Raw genomic sequence first — 17784 nt, 5'->3', positions numbered from 1 at the left:
AAATTTTGGTCACTAAATCAAGCTGTTTTTATAGAACATGACTTGCCAAATAATTTTTTTAATTCTAAATGAACAGCAATTCTCTAAGTACTTGCTTACACTGGAAGTCTGTATTGGCAGTCAGTTACCATGGCTTCTGTTTTACCAAGCAAAGGTTAAAAGCACAAATCGTGATTGAATTTGGAGCTTGCACATGTTCCACGTCCCTGTGACTTCTATGTCCCAGATCTTATGTTTCTCTTACAACCTAAGATTTGGAAAAATTCGCTGTGAGGAGCATGAATGCTTATTGTAGCATCAACATTTGCTGCAAATCACAGAATAAAATTAAATTCTCTGGAAGTAACCTTTACTTGCCTGAAATACTACTGTACAAAGCACAGATCTTGCTATGTGTAATTTTCCCCCCTCTTTAAAATGTAGTTGCTAGGAACTGTCTTTTAAAGCCTTTATAGGTTTGTTATTGTGGCTGTTTATGTATGACATACTGTATCTGTTGTTATTTACAGGCGTTTTCAGAAGCGACTGCATCCACCTTTGACTATTCCTTTAAAGAGACAGCACCTTTTATAGTGAAAAATGCCCTGGGTGTTTCTCTCAAAGTGCTCCCTAGCTCCAATTTTCGGATAGTGGGTTCAGTTGGAAAAGAAAACATGAACGAAATAGAAACTGGTCAGAGCATGGAACTGGAGTACTCTGTTTTTGAAGCACCGCAGCGAGGAAGGTTGTCTGCATTGCACCGACAGGAAAGCTCTGTCTTCTCTTTAAATTTAGGTATTCTGCTAAGGAGCACTGTTTGTTATGGCAGGCTGTGCATGGGAAGATGGGGTCAAATTCAATGTGATAGAAATTCAGGTCAAGTACGCTGTGTTGGAATTACCTTTGAATATTGATGCCAATTAAAAAAACACTACAAAACAGGTACTGGGTGTCTTAAAAATATGGAAAATTCCTCTGCTCCAGTTTTTCAGAAAGTGAAAAGACCAATATTTTTTTCTACCCCTTGGGAGAACTGGAAGACATTCTAGTGGAGTCATTGATAGACCATCTTAGAGACTCCTGTGACATTGGCTTGTGTGTTCCAGCTCCTCTTAAACAGGATTTCCATTTCTCCTATCACTACTTTTATTTGACTTTCGGTAGTTACCCAGCTACTTGAGACCAGTTATGATGTTCCTGTGTTTTTAGCTTTGCCAGCTAATACTCCTAAGAAAACAGGTTACAATAGCTACCGATATGTAATCATCTGAGTTTTTCCCCTTTCCATCACATCCCATATGAAGGTACTTGGCCATGATACTTGTTCTCTGTTCATTAACTCAGCCAACAAATACCTTTGATAACTACTTGGGGTATTTCCCATGCTGTCTATAAATCATAATCTAAAGTTACGGAGTTGAGGAGCATTTGGACCCTAAAGCTTTCCTTCAGCGGTACTCAAGTACCGTTTAAGGTGCTTTTGCCAGAGGGTACTTTGGTCCTGGTTGTTGCTGAGTTTCGAGAAGCTTAAGTACTGCTCAAACAGGAAATGGTAATAGGATTTGTGTTGCTGGTAAAGACTTTTGTCTGTTTTTATGGATCAGAACTTCAGGGATATACAGAGGCGCTCAGCATTCCCGTGGCCAAGCCAGGTCGCCGCCTGTACAATGTCAGAGACGCTGCTGATCACTGGGACTCCATCATGGTGCAGATCGATGCTACAGAGGGAAATAAGGTCATCACTGTGCGCTCCCCTCTGCAGGTAAAAACCCAACCACAGAAACCAAACCCCTGAAAGCAGTGCTCTTCCATGAGGCATCTTCCTTTTCTTCCTTAATGCATTTTTTTGAGGTCATACTTTTCCAAAACACTACTTAAAGGCCAATTACTAAGTATTTTGCTCTATTTGTTACATGAATTTTCCTTTGGTTTTCCCTTTTCTATTTGGCTTTCTAATATCCTCAGCACTGGGGATACTTTTTATGTGACTTGACATTTTAAGTGTGTTTTTCAATTCATGGGACTTAAATGGAGTTTTCTCATATACCTGTGTATTAAGACAGCTCAAGTCTATTTTCTAGAGGAATTTGGTTAAATCTACTAAGGTTGGTTTTCCTTGTTGTTATTGTTACTTTTTCTTTTAGAAATTTGTACCATAGAAACTTAATGAAAAATTATGCATTTTGATTCTAGATCAAGAACCATTTCTCAATTCCATTTGTGATCTATAAACTGGCTAAAGGCTCCAAGTTGCTGGAGCCAATTGGCATATCCAAGCCAGAAGAAGAGTTTCATGTTCCTTTGCATTCATACAGGTACGTTTTCCCTGCTCTGTAGGGCCAGTCTCCGTGACACGGATGCACAAACACAGCATTAGTGTGGAAATCTTAATTTGCACATGGAAGTCTTCCAGACTGGGCTAAAACTCCAAAACGCTGTCTTTGTTAAGTAATGAGTGTGCTGCAAAAGCATTTCAGAATGTTAACCATGACTTTAAAATGGATGAAGTTAGGTGTCAGTGCAAAGCCGTTGTGTACAATTCTTGCTGTTTTCCTACAGGTGTCATCTGTATGTTCAACCAACAGGAATTTTCGAGGGTCAGTTCAAGGAGTCTACAACTTACATTGCCTGGAGGGAGGAGCTACACAGGAGCAACGAAGTCAAGTGCCTGTTACAGTGCCCAGCTACTGAGACCAGTTTCTTGCCTCTAATAATCAGCTCAACAGCTGTACCTGATGAACTAAATTTTATTTCAAGTTCTGGAGAGGAGTTGGATCCTGCCTACATTATCCACTTTTACCCTACACTGACTGTGAAGAATCTTCTACCATACTCCTTGAGATATTTACTTGAGGTAAGTTACTTTATGGTTTTATTTGTAAATCCTTTACTTGATTTTAAGTAAGAACACATTTACTTAGAAGTGGAGGTGAATGTAGTGTGGAAGATACTGAATGCTGGGTTTTGTATTTTCTTTTGTAAATGACTGAGGCAGATAATTGATTCTGGATGTTCTGGAGATTGTTTTTAATTTGTGTGTACCTGGCCAGCTTTGCCTTGCTCCTTAAACAAGAATCATGTACTGGATTAGTCTTTTTCTTTTACATTCTTCTGAGATTCTGTTTGTATTTTGCAAGCTCTCTTTAGCTTCACAAGAAGAGGTATAAGGAAAAGCATCTGTAATTTCTAGAACTCTTTTTTTCTGTTTAGAAAGTTCTCTCCATTCTGACAGTGATTCTTTACTGATTACTATTGTGAGGTCTCCCTTGCACAAATTGGAAGAATCTCTGAAGGTGCTTTGAAGACCATTTTCCTGTCCATTCAGTATTTTCAGTATCTAGTATTTCTTCATGAAAGCTGAGTGATTTTACTAAATACAAGAGGTGGGAGCATTTAGAACCACCATCCTAGTTTGTTCTGTTTTGTCCTACTTGCATAACTGGCTGTAGCATTCATTTAGATCTTTTTCAGTTCTATCCAACATCCCAGTAGCATTACTCCCAGTTTTCCATATCTCCATTGTACTTCAGTACCTGGCATAACAGAATGTAGAACAGAGGGCCATTGCCTTGACTGAGGAGCTAGAAACCAGTAATTCAAACCTATTTCTGAAGCCACTGTACCTGTAGAAGGGTTTATGCTTATTGTCTTCACATCCCTGGGCTGATCAAGCCTGGCCACTATTCCATATGGTAAAATATACTGTTTATCAGTAAAAATTAGGAGTATTGTTAGATGCTACTGCCTGAACAAAGTTGTGTTACCAAATAGTATGGCAGAACTGGCGGGTTTGTGCCTTGGGGGTTCTTAAGTGTGAAAAATCCTGGCTGTACATCTGTCCAGTGCGGTGTTACACCCAGTGTTGTAAGAATATGAATAAGAACGCATTGCCAAAATCCATTGGAAATCATGGAGGAGAGAAGGAGGGTGTGGAAACAGGGGATATGTTAGAACTAGTTTGCTTTCCTGAAATTCAGAATTTAAGCAGTCTTTACTGCCCTGCAAGTGAAGTGCAGTTATCTCAAATTATTCACAGGATCAATCTCAAATGAAAGTGATTGGAGATTCGGACATGGATTACTGAGCTATCTGAAATGTACATCCTACAAGAGAATAAAATGCTGGTTCTTGAATACCTATATTTTATGTATTGAAAACTTAGTCTGCCTTGTCTAATTTTGTTAACAGGGAACAGCAGAAGCCCGTGACTTAACTGAAGGGAGTGCTGCTGATGTTTTTAACTCAAGAATCAATGGCGAAATAATGGAGCTTGTGTTGTTAAAATATCAAGGCAAAGACTGGCATGGGCATCTTAAAATTTGTGATGGGATGTCTGAATTTTTTCCTGTGCGCTTCACATCTCATTCTGCCTCAGAGATGACAGTGGATGTTTACATCCATACGAGGCGGATCGGGAGCCGTATGGTCTTGTCCGTGTTCAGTCCCTACTGGATTATCAACAAGACTTCCCGTGTTCTCCAGTACCGAGCTGAAGATACTCATGTGAAGCATCCAGCAGACTACAGAGATATTGTTTTGTTTTCATTTAAAAAGAAAAATATCTTTAGTAAGAATAAGGTATGCTTACTTTAGATGGTGGTCTTCAGGCCATGCGCTGAGGGGGAAAACACACACACATTTTATAGAAGGGATATTTTTACTTAGTTTTTAAGTCTAAAGGCTTCAATTTGACTGCTGCTTTCTTTGGTTCTTGGACATTTAAAATGCACACTGTAAATAGTCTGTTTTGTGTTAAACACATTTGTTTCAATTTTGGTATGATGTGATGTTTACATGGTCAAGTGAAGAGTACTGCAGTAAAAGTTTTTTTGGAAGTAGCCCTTCATTCCTTTTAAGTAACTTTTTTTACCTAAAAATAGTTGAAGAAACGGTTGAAAAAACAGTGTTAATTTGATTATTTCCTCCCATCTCTTCAAGTTTGTGAGGCACCACAAAGCTGTGGGCTTTTTTTCCCATCTGTGTGTGTGCTGTCATGCGCATGAGTCAATGAGGACTACCCTGCTTTGATGCCTTTTACTGTAGCATCTTTCCCAGAACTCAAACACAGACTAATAAATCAGAATGTGAATAGTGATACTACATTCTTAGGTTATCCTAATTTATGGAAAGTATTAGAAGCACTGAAGCATTGTCTTTACGTTGCTGTATGTGATATAAGTGCACTTCATAATGCATGAACTACAGAATGAAAATCAATTTACTCATTACTTTGCATGTTGTTGGTTTTTGTGTGTAGATCCAGCTCTGTATTTCAACTAGCACTTGGTCCAGTAGCTTTTCCCTTGATACTGTAGGAAGCTATGGATGTGTCAGGTGTTCAGCTAATAACATGGACTATCTGGTAAGATCTGTTTCTGTGATTTGTGAAGCTCTCTGGGTTCTTTTGGCTTGACTTCTTTTCTACAAATGTATAGTACTCAGCTGTTTGTAAACACAGTGGTGAACATGCATAGTGGAGATAATTGCTCACAACTGTTTGCAAGTGTTTAGATCTGCACTCCTTATCCAAGACTACATTTCCACAACTAAGCACAGTAAAGATATGTGGGGAGTTGTGTTTTCATGTACTCTTTAACAATTTTCTGAAAATAAGGGTCATTTTAGGTTGTCTTGGTTTACTCTAGAGGGATTTCTGGTGGATTTTCCCCACAAAAGCTACAGCTGCAAAATGCTACTGCTAAACCTGTCACTTTGCTCTTGTGTTAGTTGTGTTGCATAATCTGCTGATTTTACTGCATGTTTGGTGCTTTTACTTCAGGTGGTCAGGAGTATTGTGTGTTAGGCTTTGTAATTACACTGATGTTGGCTTTTCTATTTGTTCCATCCTGGCTTTTCTTCTAAGCTTGTTGTTGATCATTTGCTCAAATTCTCCTTGTTCAACAGGTTGGAGTTAGCATCAAAATGAGCAGTTTCAACCTTACCAGGATCGTTACCTTCACTCCGTTCTACACAATAGCAAACAAATCTTCTCTGGAACTTGAAGTTGGAGAAATTGGTCCTAATGGTTCTCTTCCAACTAATAAATGGAATTATATCTCGGCTTCAGAGGTAATGTTTCATGTTTTTTGCTTTTGATGTCATTGTAGACAAACAGCTGCTCTCTAGGCATCACTCAAGGGAAGAGCAGTACTCTTATGGAAGCTGTCTCTTCTGGTGGCATGACATGGATATTTCACATCCCAGGGGAACTTGAACAGCACAGGTTGCATATGTTGGTAGATTAATCAAGTCCTTCAGTTTAGGTAACTTTGTAGATATAGATAGGTTAATCAGGAGATACTTAGGTAAGAACTAAGGCATGTGAAATAGTCACAACAAGCCTGTTTGTTTTACTGCTGGGTTACTATATTAAACATATATGAAATGTTAAAGTGTACTCCTTGTCTTACAGTGTCTTCCATTCTGGCCTGAAAACTCATCAGGTGAACTTTGTGTAAGAGTAGTTGGCTATGAAAGCTCATCCAAACCATTCCTGTTTAAAGTCCAGGATAATGGTACTCTGCTGAAACTGGAAGAATTGGTGAGACTGACTTTGTATGGTCTGTTTTTAATACTCCATTTTAGCCCCATGGTAGCTTGACGCACTGAAATCATCAAGATGAAAACCTTGTGCCTTAAGGTGTGGGTACACTGCACTTCGTTTAGTTCTGTTGCGTTAAAAGGGTTCTGAATCAAGTTTGCAGTGGTGTTAATGTTTTCTGTGTAGTCAAGTTGATTTACTTGTGACAAGCTTAGAGGGGAACTGAACAGCCCTACTGCTGTTAAGTTACAGCGGTATACTGCACCTCTGACATCTGGGCTTTTTGCAGAGGGTATGTCTTGGGTGCCTTCAGTTTGTTTAAGTAGGCAACAAAAAATGCATTATATTTTAGGATTTCTTATAAGCTCTTACATGTTGGAGACACAGTTCATGGCTAAATTAATTTATGACTCAAATGAAAAACCTTGTAATTTCAGAGCTCACCCTAGCCTAGCATTAGGGAATGTGTTTATAAATGTACCATGTTCAGACAAGTCTTTGGAGATAATACTTATTATAGTTCTAACTTGAATAAATGCATAGAGCAAATATTGGGCTTTGTCTGTCTTCCTCTCCAGAATGGGGGCTTGCTGGTAGATGTGAATGTCTTGGAGCATTCTACTGTGATAAGTTTCACAGATTACCACCAGGGGGCTGCCCCAGCTCTGATTGTTAACCACACCCCATGGGACTCTGTCAGATACAAGCAGAGGTATGTGAAAGAAACAATTCTTCACTGGTTGTTTAACCAGGGGATATCCTGGTTAAATATCACCAAGACACCTATCACGGGGATATCACCAAGAGCTGATGAACCTACAGCTGGACTTGTCTGGGGTGAATAGTTTAAGCCCTTCATGCCTCACCCTTGGAGGTTGGAGGGGGTGGAGTATTTAGCACTGGGATTTGTTTGCACCACTTCTGTCAGTGCCTTTAACCAGTGGATGCTGTTATTTTCTCCTTTTCTTTTAACCTGCAGTGGATTACAAGAGGAGATGGAGTTGAAACCAAGGCAAGTTTGCCTCTTTGCCTGGACAGATCCAACCAAACCAAGAAAATTGTCTTGGGGCTACTCCCAAAGTTTTGGTGAACATGACCTACTCAAGGTAAATTTCATAAGGGGAGAAGTAAATGCTGAACTAATTTAGGACTATTCCAAGGTTAAAACTATCTGAGAGAAAGCGTCCTTAGTAACTTTGCATGTCTCATCCTGTAGGAGACTTTTTAGCTACAGTCAAGCAGCAAGATTTTTGATGTTTAGATTAAATAAAGTCCAGTGTTTGTCTCTAATTAGCTGCCCACTTGCACCTTACACTAAAATGAATTCTTCAGAGATGGCTTGGTTTTTCCGTTGAGTAGCACAGAGTTAACAAAACTTTAAAAATTTAGTAGCTAAAAGAAGGGGCAGGAAAGCAAGCTTGACAGAACCAATTACACTGTGCTTTACTGTATAAGCCCTTTCTTGGGTCAAATTTTTCATGTTTAAAAATGATTTTAGTTTGAAACCAATTTCCTTACCATGTAATTATGGTTACATCCATGATTCTCTGGGGCTTTTGGGAAAAGGGCTTTAATTATCTCTATTTTGCCTTACAGATTAAAAAATAAGGAGTATCTGTTTTAGAAGAGCACAGATCTTAATAATTGTCTGGTTTTACTGTTTCATGGTATATGATTAATTGCTTTCTTCTGTCATCACGTAAGATTCCAAGCCTTTTGCTTTGCTCTGAAGGCCTTTTTTCCCCTCATGATTTCCAATATTATTCTAAACCACAAATATTGCTGGAATGTTTCGTTTACAAAAGGGGGAAAAAAAATATCCCAACCTCCAACATTTTTAGTGTTAGGATACAAGGTTCAACCAAGTCAGCACTTGGTGCAGTGAACTGAACAAACAGAAAAAAATACTGAATTCTGGTTTGTGTGTGTCTATAAATTTGCTTATAAACATAGAGCAACATCAGGGATTTTCTCATGTAGTATACTTTCTTTTTCCCCTCGTACAGGATGACTGTGGCCAGTTCCCTTACAATGCAAATACTCAAATTCACTGGGTGTCTTTCCTGGATGGACGCCAGCGAGTGCTGCTTTTCACAGATGATGTGGCATTGGTTTCTAAAGCACGACAAGCAGAGGAGCTGGAGCAACCTGATCAAGAAATAAACTTGTCAATCCATAGTCTTGGACTTTCTCTAGTTAACAATGAAAATAAAAAAGAAATCTCTTATATCGGAATTACTAGGTACTGCACATGGAAGTGTAAATATTCCTTTGAATAATCAAAATTTGATAGCATATTACAATTTCAGTAATAGAGTGGAAGGGGACATGTTTCAGGTTATATTAAGAGAAACCTTTTTAATTAAAATTAAGTTTTGATTTACTCCTATTGTGGAATTAGAAGCAATAGGATTTAACTGTCTCCTTTTTTAGGTTATATTAAAAAAAGACATAATAGGTTTTTTTGAGCCTGAGAAATTAGAAAAAATATATTTTATATGGTTTGCATACACAGGAAAGGTATAGGTACTCTGAAATTGTTAATTTTGTTATTTGTCTTGTAGTTCTGATGTTGTTTGGGAACGGAAACCAAGGCAAAAATGGAAACCATTTAATCAAAAGCAAATAAACCTATTGGAGCAAGCATATCAAAAGTATCTCTCCAAGACTGCTTTCCAGGGTCCTGGTTGGCACAAACTGGACAGCAATACTGAGGTATGTATTGAGTTTCAGTGTTTAAGTGTTTGCAGAACATGTGCAACAGTTAGAACAGGTTTCTGTTTTGCTAAGCTGGGGTAGATGCTGTGTGAAGAGAAACAGAAACAAGAGGCAAGATTTTTATTTAAATAGTTACACATTTTACACAGTAGAATGTTTTTGTCTTGTGGGGATACTGAGGCAGTACTGAGGTATTATCCAGACTTGTATTGTGAAGTGAGAATTTCAAAGAATTTTTCTTTTGTGTGGTAGAAAAGGTTGCTTGGTGTCTGCATGTTAGTTGTGAACCTGTATTTGCTTTATATACCCTAAATTCTTCGCAGGAATTTTGGTTTTATCTTCTTAGTAAGGTGCAGTTCCCATTACTTGATACAGTAAAGGAGTCGGCAGTGTTGAAGGACTCTTGAAATGAATCCACTTACCTGAGCTTGTTACATTAATTATACATACCTGTATACCATGCATAAACAGTGTATTCAAATGGCTAAGTCCAATACAGCCTTTTATAGTACCATAGTCAGGCTTGTTTCTTGTATCATCCTTTCATTTGAAAAGCATATATATACCCTCAGCTCTTTGAATACTTGAGGTTTGACCATTGCAGTAGTTATCGGACTAACTTGTGATTTTTGCTACTTACCATGCAGATAATTAGATAGAGAAGTTCAGTAGCCTTGTGATCTGATAATGAAATAAGGAAAAACACAGCATTTATTTGCTAGTCTGTTAACTAGCAATGTAACATTCTATTGTTTCCCAAATTAAACTGTACCGTAGCTCTGCTTTCTTATATCTGCAGGTGAATTTTAGCAAGTTTCCAATGGAAATGCGTCTCCCAGTCAGATGCAGCATCCGCCGTAACTTCCTGTCAGGAATTCAGGTTGAATTCAAACAGTCACCGCACCAAAGAAGCTTACGGGCTCAGTTGTACTGGCTGCAGGTACCAGCCCTCCACTGGTTTAGAAACTAAATAGACATGTAAAGGCTTTGATTTTATTCATTTATGTGGAGAAGTATCTCCAAATCTTATGCATGTGGTGCTCTACTCACTGCATCAGAGTAGCAGAGGTGCTGTGATGGAAAAGTACTGCACAAATGTCATCCCAGGATTTTGCAATAGTATGGAAAAAATTCCAAAAAACTGTGGGCTAATGTCAAGCAGGGTGCTATGATGGAGAGTTTATTTCTAAAGAGCTATGTTTTGCTGTTTCAAAACAAAGACCTCAACCATTTTCAAAATTTGTTTACTATAGTTTTTATACCGAAGTGTAACATTATTCTACAGAGTATATCTAGAGGTTTAGAGGCTTTTAGTACAAAAACTAATGGGAAGTAGAGAAGAGACATTGAAATATGCTGAAATAGCATGCAATAATGTATCTACATGTAATATGAACACTGAATTAATGTGGAAGTCTTGCAGCAGATCAGCATAGTCCAGTCAGTACTAATAGTGTTGCTAAATTTGCCAGTAGAGCACTTTAGCTGGTCCTAGTGAGAAGCGTTCAGTGCTGGAGGGAAATAATGTTGAGTCATCATCACTGCCATCTTCATCTCCATTTTCTCCCTTCACTGAGGACCCTGGTGCTTTTTCTGACCAGCTGGTGGGGAAGTTTGCTCTTTCCTTTTATCTTTCATTTAGTTTTTACTTTTGCCTGAAGGTAGTTTTCACTATACAGTCAACGTATGCCATCAGCTGCACACCTTGTAAGTGAGTCTTTGTGGGTGTGAACCTCTCTAAGCATCCCTTGTGAAGTACTTGCAACTGTCTGACCTTTTATAACTAAATGAGTAACATGCCATGATGATTTCAGAGTAATCCTTTCGCTCTTTCCTCCTTCCACCCAAATAAGTAGGACGTTCTTCTTGAGCACAATTTACAAACAAGTTTCTCAAGCCTTCTAAAATGGGAATTGTGTTTGATTTTCATGTCACTAAAATATTCCTGTAATTATGCAATAATTTTTTAGGTTGATAATCAATTACCAGGATCAATGTTTCCTGTTGTATTTCACCCTGTAGCTCCTCCCAAGTCGATTGCTTTGGATTCAGGTAGGAGAAGGCCTATAGTAATATCAGATTTATTCAGCCTTGAAACTAGGAGCTTGGCAACTTATTTTTAAGTGTTTTTTTCTCTTTAGAGCCAAAACCCTTCATTGACATCAGCATCATCACTAGATTCAATGAATACAGCCAAGTCCTGCAATTCAAGTGAGTGTAACAGTGTATTGTAATTTGATTTTAGAGATGTAATATATTTTAGAAGGGAACTTTAGAAAAAAGGTTGTTCTCCTATCCAAAGAGCTCTTAACTTTGGATTGAGTTTTTAAATGTCTCCAGTGAAAAACCATTGTTCCAAAAGGAATTTACTGTTAGAAAATAAGGAAGTCCCCAGACGAAGGGACTGTTACGCACATTCCTTTGTAATCAGAATTATTTCCTTCTTGTACTACAGTATCAGAGTTGTGTCTGTTTGCTGTACAGAGCTGGCCAGTAAGCATTTCTAACTATAAACTGACAGTTGATATTGTGGACTGTAAATCTTAATATGTGACATTGCATAGGAAGACTTCACTTGTGTAGGGTAAGCATGTAATATTTAAGTTAAATTTATAAAAGTCTACACTGTTTTTCACATTTTAGGTACTTCATGGTTCTTATCCAGGAAATGGCACTGAAAATTGATCAAGGATTTTTAGGAGCACTTAGTGAACTTTTCACTCCGTCTACAGACCCAGAAGCTGAAAGACGAAGGGTAATGTATGAGAGAAACTGATTTTTGCTGGAATGGGACCTTAAATGATTGAGGAATGTAGGTGAATATCAATATAACATAAAATGGAAAAATCACCCAGAAGTTTTGTGTATGTTGTGGATTGGTTGTTTTTTTTCTTTAATCCTTGGATTCATTAGTACACTCCTGTTTAAGTAGTTAACTGTATTTGACTATGACTGTTTTCTCTACTGTTTATTTATATATCTATAAAAACATATTTAGATACAATATGATTAAGTGTATTAGATATAGGTGGGTGAGATTAACTTCTTTTTTTTTTTTTTAAATGATGATACCAGTCTAAATTAATTCAGCAAGATGTGGATGCACTTAACACTGAGCTAATGGAGTCTTCCCTAACAGACCTGTCAATGCTCAGCTTCTTTGAACATTTCCATATTTCTCCAATTAAGGTATGCAGTAGAGAGGTTATTGGTTAATCAAACATCCAATTAGTTCATTACAGTAAATACATCCCTAGTGGGGATTTTACATTCTCTAGAGTTTAATACTTTGTTGGAAAACTTCCTTTGTTGCCCACGAGTACAAATAGACCTTTAACCATAACTAAGTGGGAAGAATCAATGGGTATAATAATGCTGAAAGCAAGATAAAATACAGGCCTGAAGGTATCCAAGTAATGTATCATAACTTGTATTAAAATACACTTTCATGGGATTACCGTCATGTCTCTCTTGAAGCAGTTAGGTTTTTTTGGAGCAAGGGAAGAAAAATCATCAGTAGTAGAAATTACAGCTTTCCTCCACTTTCACCACTGATTTTTTCGCATGTGCACCATGCAACCTGTCTGCTCTGGTTTGGCTTTTCTTTGGTCTTGATTTGTCTTCTTTTACTAATTCTGCCTTGACAGTTGCATTTGAGTTTGTCTCTGGCTTCTGGTGGAGAAGCATCAGATAAGGGGGAAGAAATGATAGCCATCCATTCTCTGAATTTGCTGTTGAAAAGTATTGGAGCTACTCTAACAGACGTGGATGATCTTATTTTCAAGTAAGTGAATAAAATTGGCTGGGGTCGTTTGGTTTTTTTGTTTAATTCTTTGACTAAAGCTTTTGTACACTTAATAATTGGATCCATGGTAAACTTTGCTGACTGACTCTAGTATAAGTTTATACAGCCTTAGGGGAAAGGGAGGAATGGAGGGAAGATGGGGTTTGGGATCCTTTTTAAGGCAATAGGTCTTCAGGATTATCTGAAGGAAAGCAGAGAAGTATTTGAATGAGGAAGGGTATCTTTAACTAATGTATAATTACTTGTCTTTCAGACTTGCTTTCTTTGAAATTAAATACCAGTTCTACAAGAGGGATCAACTGAGGATGAGAGTTGTTAGACATTATAGTGAACAAGTAAGCTTATTTAGTCAAGCCTTTGTGTAAAATTTTGAGTATGTACCTTAAAGAAGATTTTATTTTTCTTCACCAAATACTTAGTTGGGTACTCTAATACCTTACTTGGGTAGTAAATTAAAAAATGTACCAGCCTTGGTTTCTGATGTGTGTGACAGCAGCTTGTAACACTGCTTTTGTTTTTTGCCTTTTTTCTTCCCTCTCATCATTTAGTTCCTGAAACAGATGTATGTTCTTGTACTTGGATTAGATGTTCTTGGAAATCCATTTGGTTTAATCAGAGGTTTGTCTGAGGGAGTCGAAGCTTTCTTCTATGAGCCGTTCCAGGTATGACTTCCTTTAATTGTGATTTTTAACTGTGTCTTTATAGAAGGCTGATTGCATGTACTGGTAGGATTATAGTTTTGGTGTCACTGTACTCCACACCCTGAACAGGCAGGCAGCAGTCATTTTTTAATGTGAGCTTCAAAGAAGTAACCTATTCGAATGGCCTTACATGCATCGGTGTAAAGGAATTGCTAGCTTTTCTTGAAACAGATGCATCAATTGCATAGTTTTCTGCTATTCATAATAAACTTCATTTTCAGGGTGCTGTTCAAGGACCTGAAGAATTTGCTGAAGGCTTTGTAATTGGTGTTAGAAGTCTTCTTGGGCACACAGTGGGTATGTGTCATACTGTTCTTCTTTTGGTAAATTCCCACGTTATTTTCTATTTTTCTAAATACCACGAGTATTTAAGGTTGTCATACTGTTGTCAGTATTTGTGATGCAGATCATTCATACATAATTTACCTGAGTCCATTTAAATGTCTGTTTGTAGATTGAGCAACCAAAGTGAGAAACATTGCATATATAACTTAATTAGTAACATGCTCTGGATAAATAAAAAGCATAACTTCAATAGTCCGGAGAAGCCTGAGAAATGTTCTGTTACAATGACCTTAGATTTTTTTTTAGCTATGTCTTAACAGTAATTAGAGAAAGCACTCTTTCATCCAGTGTAGTATATAACATGTAGTGAAGTGATGCAGGTGTTCCCTATTGCTGTTTCTATGGGTATCAGACCAGGTTCTGGAGTCTTCTCATGGACAACGTGTGGTATTGCTCTGTGTAAATTCATCATATCTAAACTGAATATGAAGGGAAATTGCTATGAACTTCTTGGCTTCCTGTGTGTTGTCTACTCTTAAGCTGTGAAAGCACGTAACTTTTGCTTTGTGCCCTGTTCCCTCAGGTGGGGCAGCAGGGGTGGTGTCCAGGATCACTGGTACTGTTGGCAAAGGTTTGGCTGCCATTACTCTGGATGAAGAATTTCAGCAGAAAAGGAGAGAGGAAATGGGTCGGCAGCCAAAAGACTTTGGGGAGAGCCTGGCCAAAGGAGGAAAAGGCCTGTTACGGGTATGGATTTGGAGATGAGTGTTTGATGTGCCAGTGTGGGATCCATGCTTGAAAACTACCTGCTAGAAAGTTTTGTATCTTCTTTGTCAGTACATCAACTAAACAGAAGAGACAGGCAGTGGGTGTGGAGGAGACTCAGTGTAGTGCATCAGCTGTAGAGTTTGAGGTCATGTTTCTGGTCAGCCTGAGGACCTGAAGTTAGGATCTTGAACAGGAAATAACACCAATTTCTCCTGTGAATTGTATAAATAAATAAATAGTTACTCATGCTCAACAAATGTGTTAGGTAATTAAAATAACTGGATCCTTTCTTGAATGACAGAATTGACTGCAAGGTCACGTCTTTCCCTCAGTTATAGTTTTCTTAAAAGTACAGAGTAAGAGAAAAAAAAAAGCCAAAAGCCCTAGCTAAACAGTGTTTCTGATACTGAACTTTACATTATAAAGTTTTAAAATAAGGATGCGAGACAACAGGCTGCCTAGCTGGACTGACAGCATTCCAGTTTCTCATTAATTATTAACTTAATTATCTTTGTTTTAGGGTGTTGTTGGAGGTGTCACAGGCATCATCACTAAACCAGTAGAAGGTAAGCATGAAGGCTGCACTGCCCAGCTAAAGTGGTTTCTCAGTACTCTGCAATTTATTTTGTAACGTTAAGAAATATCAATCTAAATGTGATGATGCTAAGGCATAGCAAGATTTTTATGTTTCTTATTCAAATGTGAACTTACACGATGATTTCCTCAAGTATCTTTAGATCTGTTATTGGCTTTACCACCTTTTAAAACTTTGTATGAGTTAAGAAGTGGTTGTCTCTGTGATGTTTTTTGTTAGGCCTGCTGTAGTACTCAATTTGTTGTCTGAAGCCAGAATAAAGGTAGTAAAAATAATAAAGTAAAAATCACCAACTGAAAAAATTTTTTGTGACTCCAAAAGTCAGAGAAATCTTAAAAAGCAAATTTGGTCTTATGCCTGAAGTCAGTATTTGTTCCTGTTACTTCATGAATATGACAGATATAAAAAATACCCAGGATAAAATGCCTCTTACTAATCTTAAAGTCACAGTGATGTAAATGTTGGGAGTCAATTGTTACTGTGTGGCATTTTATAGCTTTTGGGTGATACTTTGATATATAGTCCTTGTCTCCTTGGTGGATGAACACAGCTGCTTTCTGAACACTCCTTTGACTGATCCATAGTTATATATTACCAGGCCCATGTAACTTTGACTTAGAAATAGTTAACTTCTATCATACTTGTGCATCTTAGTGTCTTCAGAATATTTTGTTATTACTGTTAACTTACGAAAAATTGATGTATGGCCTGCCTATAGTCCAGACTGAAAGTGTGAGAAGGAGAATCTTGATGACATCTCAGTTCCGGGCCCTTCAGAGGCTGGTAGGGTATTAATGAATAGTGATGTGTCTGAGCACACCAGGAAGCAGTGGGTGACTTTCCCCAGACAGCTCTTTGTACAATGGGACTCTGCAATCAATGGCTGTGGGCTGTGTCCAATACAAAACAGTTCCCCTGTAGCAGTAATGGTTTAATTCTGTTGTTAATGTCTTCAAGTAGGTCATGAAAACATTTATTTTTCTGTTTCCTTTCTTTTAAAGGGGCTAAAAAAGAAGGTGCAGCTGGATTCTTCAAAGGAATTGGAAAGGGGCTTGTAGGAGTGGTAGCCCGCCCGACAGGAGGCATTGTAGATATGGCAAGCAGTACCTTCCAGGGAATTCAAAGGTACAGTGCCAAGAGGAGGTTTTGAAGTACTCCCCGTGCTGGATACCAGGTGGTAAAGTGCTCCAGTAGTGCCACACGATTATCTGTTAAATACAAAAAGCAGGATGGATGATATGTGGGGTTGAGAAATGTCCAATAGCCTGTAATAGATGTATTTTATGATGATGAGGAAATTGCTGCTTCAGAGAACATGTTGCAGAGTTGAAGTTCAGGTAGACAATAACTAATCAGTTTTTTCCTTTTGCTCCTTCCCCTGATGACAAATGTCAGTTAAATTTACTATGAAAAATAGACCACTGAAATTTTCAGAGTAAAACTTCTCAGTTTGAAATTTGGTTAGCAGTGCACATCAGGGGCTCCATGTGTTTTAAGGGACCTTTGGATAGTGTGTTAATAAACTTGAGAACCCTTACTAAATTATCTGCATTTGGGAATAAAGTTCTCAAGCTTATTCTGTAGCTGTTTAATTGGCTACTGCTACTTTTGATTTATTATTATCAGTGTGTCTTTACTATTTACATCTGCAGGATAGGCAGGATGTGTAAGTGGGATGTGAGGCAAGTGAAAGGGTGACTTCTTAAAGGTGTATTGATGAAACTCAGGATTGTATGAAGCTTACCAGAATCCTCTTGCACTATGGTAGGGTGGCAGAATCAACGGAAGAAGTGTCAAATCTCCGTCCCCCGCGCCTCATCCGTGAAGATGGCATCATTCGGCCCTACAACAGGGTGGAAGCTGAGGGCTATGATTTATTTGAGGTATGTTTTGCATTGTAAACACTGTTAAAATTCTCTAGCTTCCAGGGTTCCTAAAGGATTAAGTTGCAATCAATCTGCAGCAGTCATTATCTGAAGTAAAATTTGCCCCAGCCTATTTCATAAGGCAAGCCTGGATAGCAGGGGAGGCCCAGTGCTTGGAGTAAGCTGAGTACAAAAAGGAAACTGCAGCATTGCTGTTATATGGTCTTGTCCATTTTATGTTCTGTAATCAATTCTCATGCTCTGGAAGGAGGTAGTAGGATTAAGAATTATTAGGATTAAGATTTAAATATGTGGCAAAAACTCCATTTTGATAGTTCCAAATTTTTTGTTTTTATAACAAAGCTGAGGTTGGTTTACAAACTAAGCAACTTTTAAAAAAGATTAATAGAGCTTGAATTGTTTGGTTGTATCAGCACTTCAAAAAACTGCATGAATTTTCCAACTACCACTGTTTGGTTTTTCCTTATGTTATTCATACTAGCAATCTGTCATAGCTACAGGCACTG

The 17784-nt window shown here is 38.0% G+C and overlaps 1 protein-coding gene across 4 annotated transcripts in view; it reads left to right on the top strand.

Annotated features, from left to right (window-relative positions):
* VPS13C (vacuolar protein sorting 13 homolog C) overlaps nucleotides 1-17784 on the top strand; it is a 74322-nt gene that overhangs the window by 46778 nt on the left and 9760 nt on the right. For all 4 annotated transcript variants that reach the window (XM_032122445.1, XM_032122446.1, XM_032122449.1 and 1 more), the window contains 25 exons: nucleotides 510-774; nucleotides 1584-1741; nucleotides 2173-2294; nucleotides 2539-2833; nucleotides 4168-4557; nucleotides 5237-5341; nucleotides 5884-6048; nucleotides 6392-6520; nucleotides 7099-7232; nucleotides 7500-7626; nucleotides 8527-8762; nucleotides 9085-9235; nucleotides 10038-10178; nucleotides 11209-11290; nucleotides 11380-11449; nucleotides 11882-11993; nucleotides 12314-12427; nucleotides 12886-13022; nucleotides 13297-13378; nucleotides 13592-13705; nucleotides 13966-14041; nucleotides 14613-14776; nucleotides 15318-15363; nucleotides 16394-16517; nucleotides 17161-17275. In XM_032122445.1, the coding sequence (XP_031978336.1) occupies nucleotides 510-774; nucleotides 1584-1741; nucleotides 2173-2294; nucleotides 2539-2833; nucleotides 4168-4557; nucleotides 5237-5341; nucleotides 5884-6048; nucleotides 6392-6520; nucleotides 7099-7232; nucleotides 7500-7626; nucleotides 8527-8762; nucleotides 9085-9235; nucleotides 10038-10178; nucleotides 11209-11290; nucleotides 11380-11449; nucleotides 11882-11993; nucleotides 12314-12427; nucleotides 12886-13022; nucleotides 13297-13378; nucleotides 13592-13705; nucleotides 13966-14041; nucleotides 14613-14776; nucleotides 15318-15363; nucleotides 16394-16517; nucleotides 17161-17275 (3654 nt within the window). The remainder of the gene's footprint in view (nucleotides 1-509; nucleotides 775-1583; nucleotides 1742-2172; nucleotides 2295-2538; nucleotides 2834-4167; nucleotides 4558-5236; nucleotides 5342-5883; nucleotides 6049-6391; nucleotides 6521-7098; nucleotides 7233-7499; nucleotides 7627-8526; nucleotides 8763-9084; nucleotides 9236-10037; nucleotides 10179-11208; nucleotides 11291-11379; nucleotides 11450-11881; nucleotides 11994-12313; nucleotides 12428-12885; nucleotides 13023-13296; nucleotides 13379-13591; nucleotides 13706-13965; nucleotides 14042-14612; nucleotides 14777-15317; nucleotides 15364-16393; nucleotides 16518-17160; nucleotides 17276-17784) is intronic.

Source organism: Corvus moneduloides, chromosome 13 (assembly GCF_009650955.1).
Source record: "Corvus moneduloides isolate bCorMon1 chromosome 13, bCorMon1.pri, whole genome shotgun sequence".
NCBI classification, from domain to species: Eukaryota; Metazoa; Chordata; class Aves; order Passeriformes; family Corvidae; genus Corvus; species Corvus moneduloides.
This window is presented reverse-complemented; position numbering and strand designations above follow the sequence as displayed.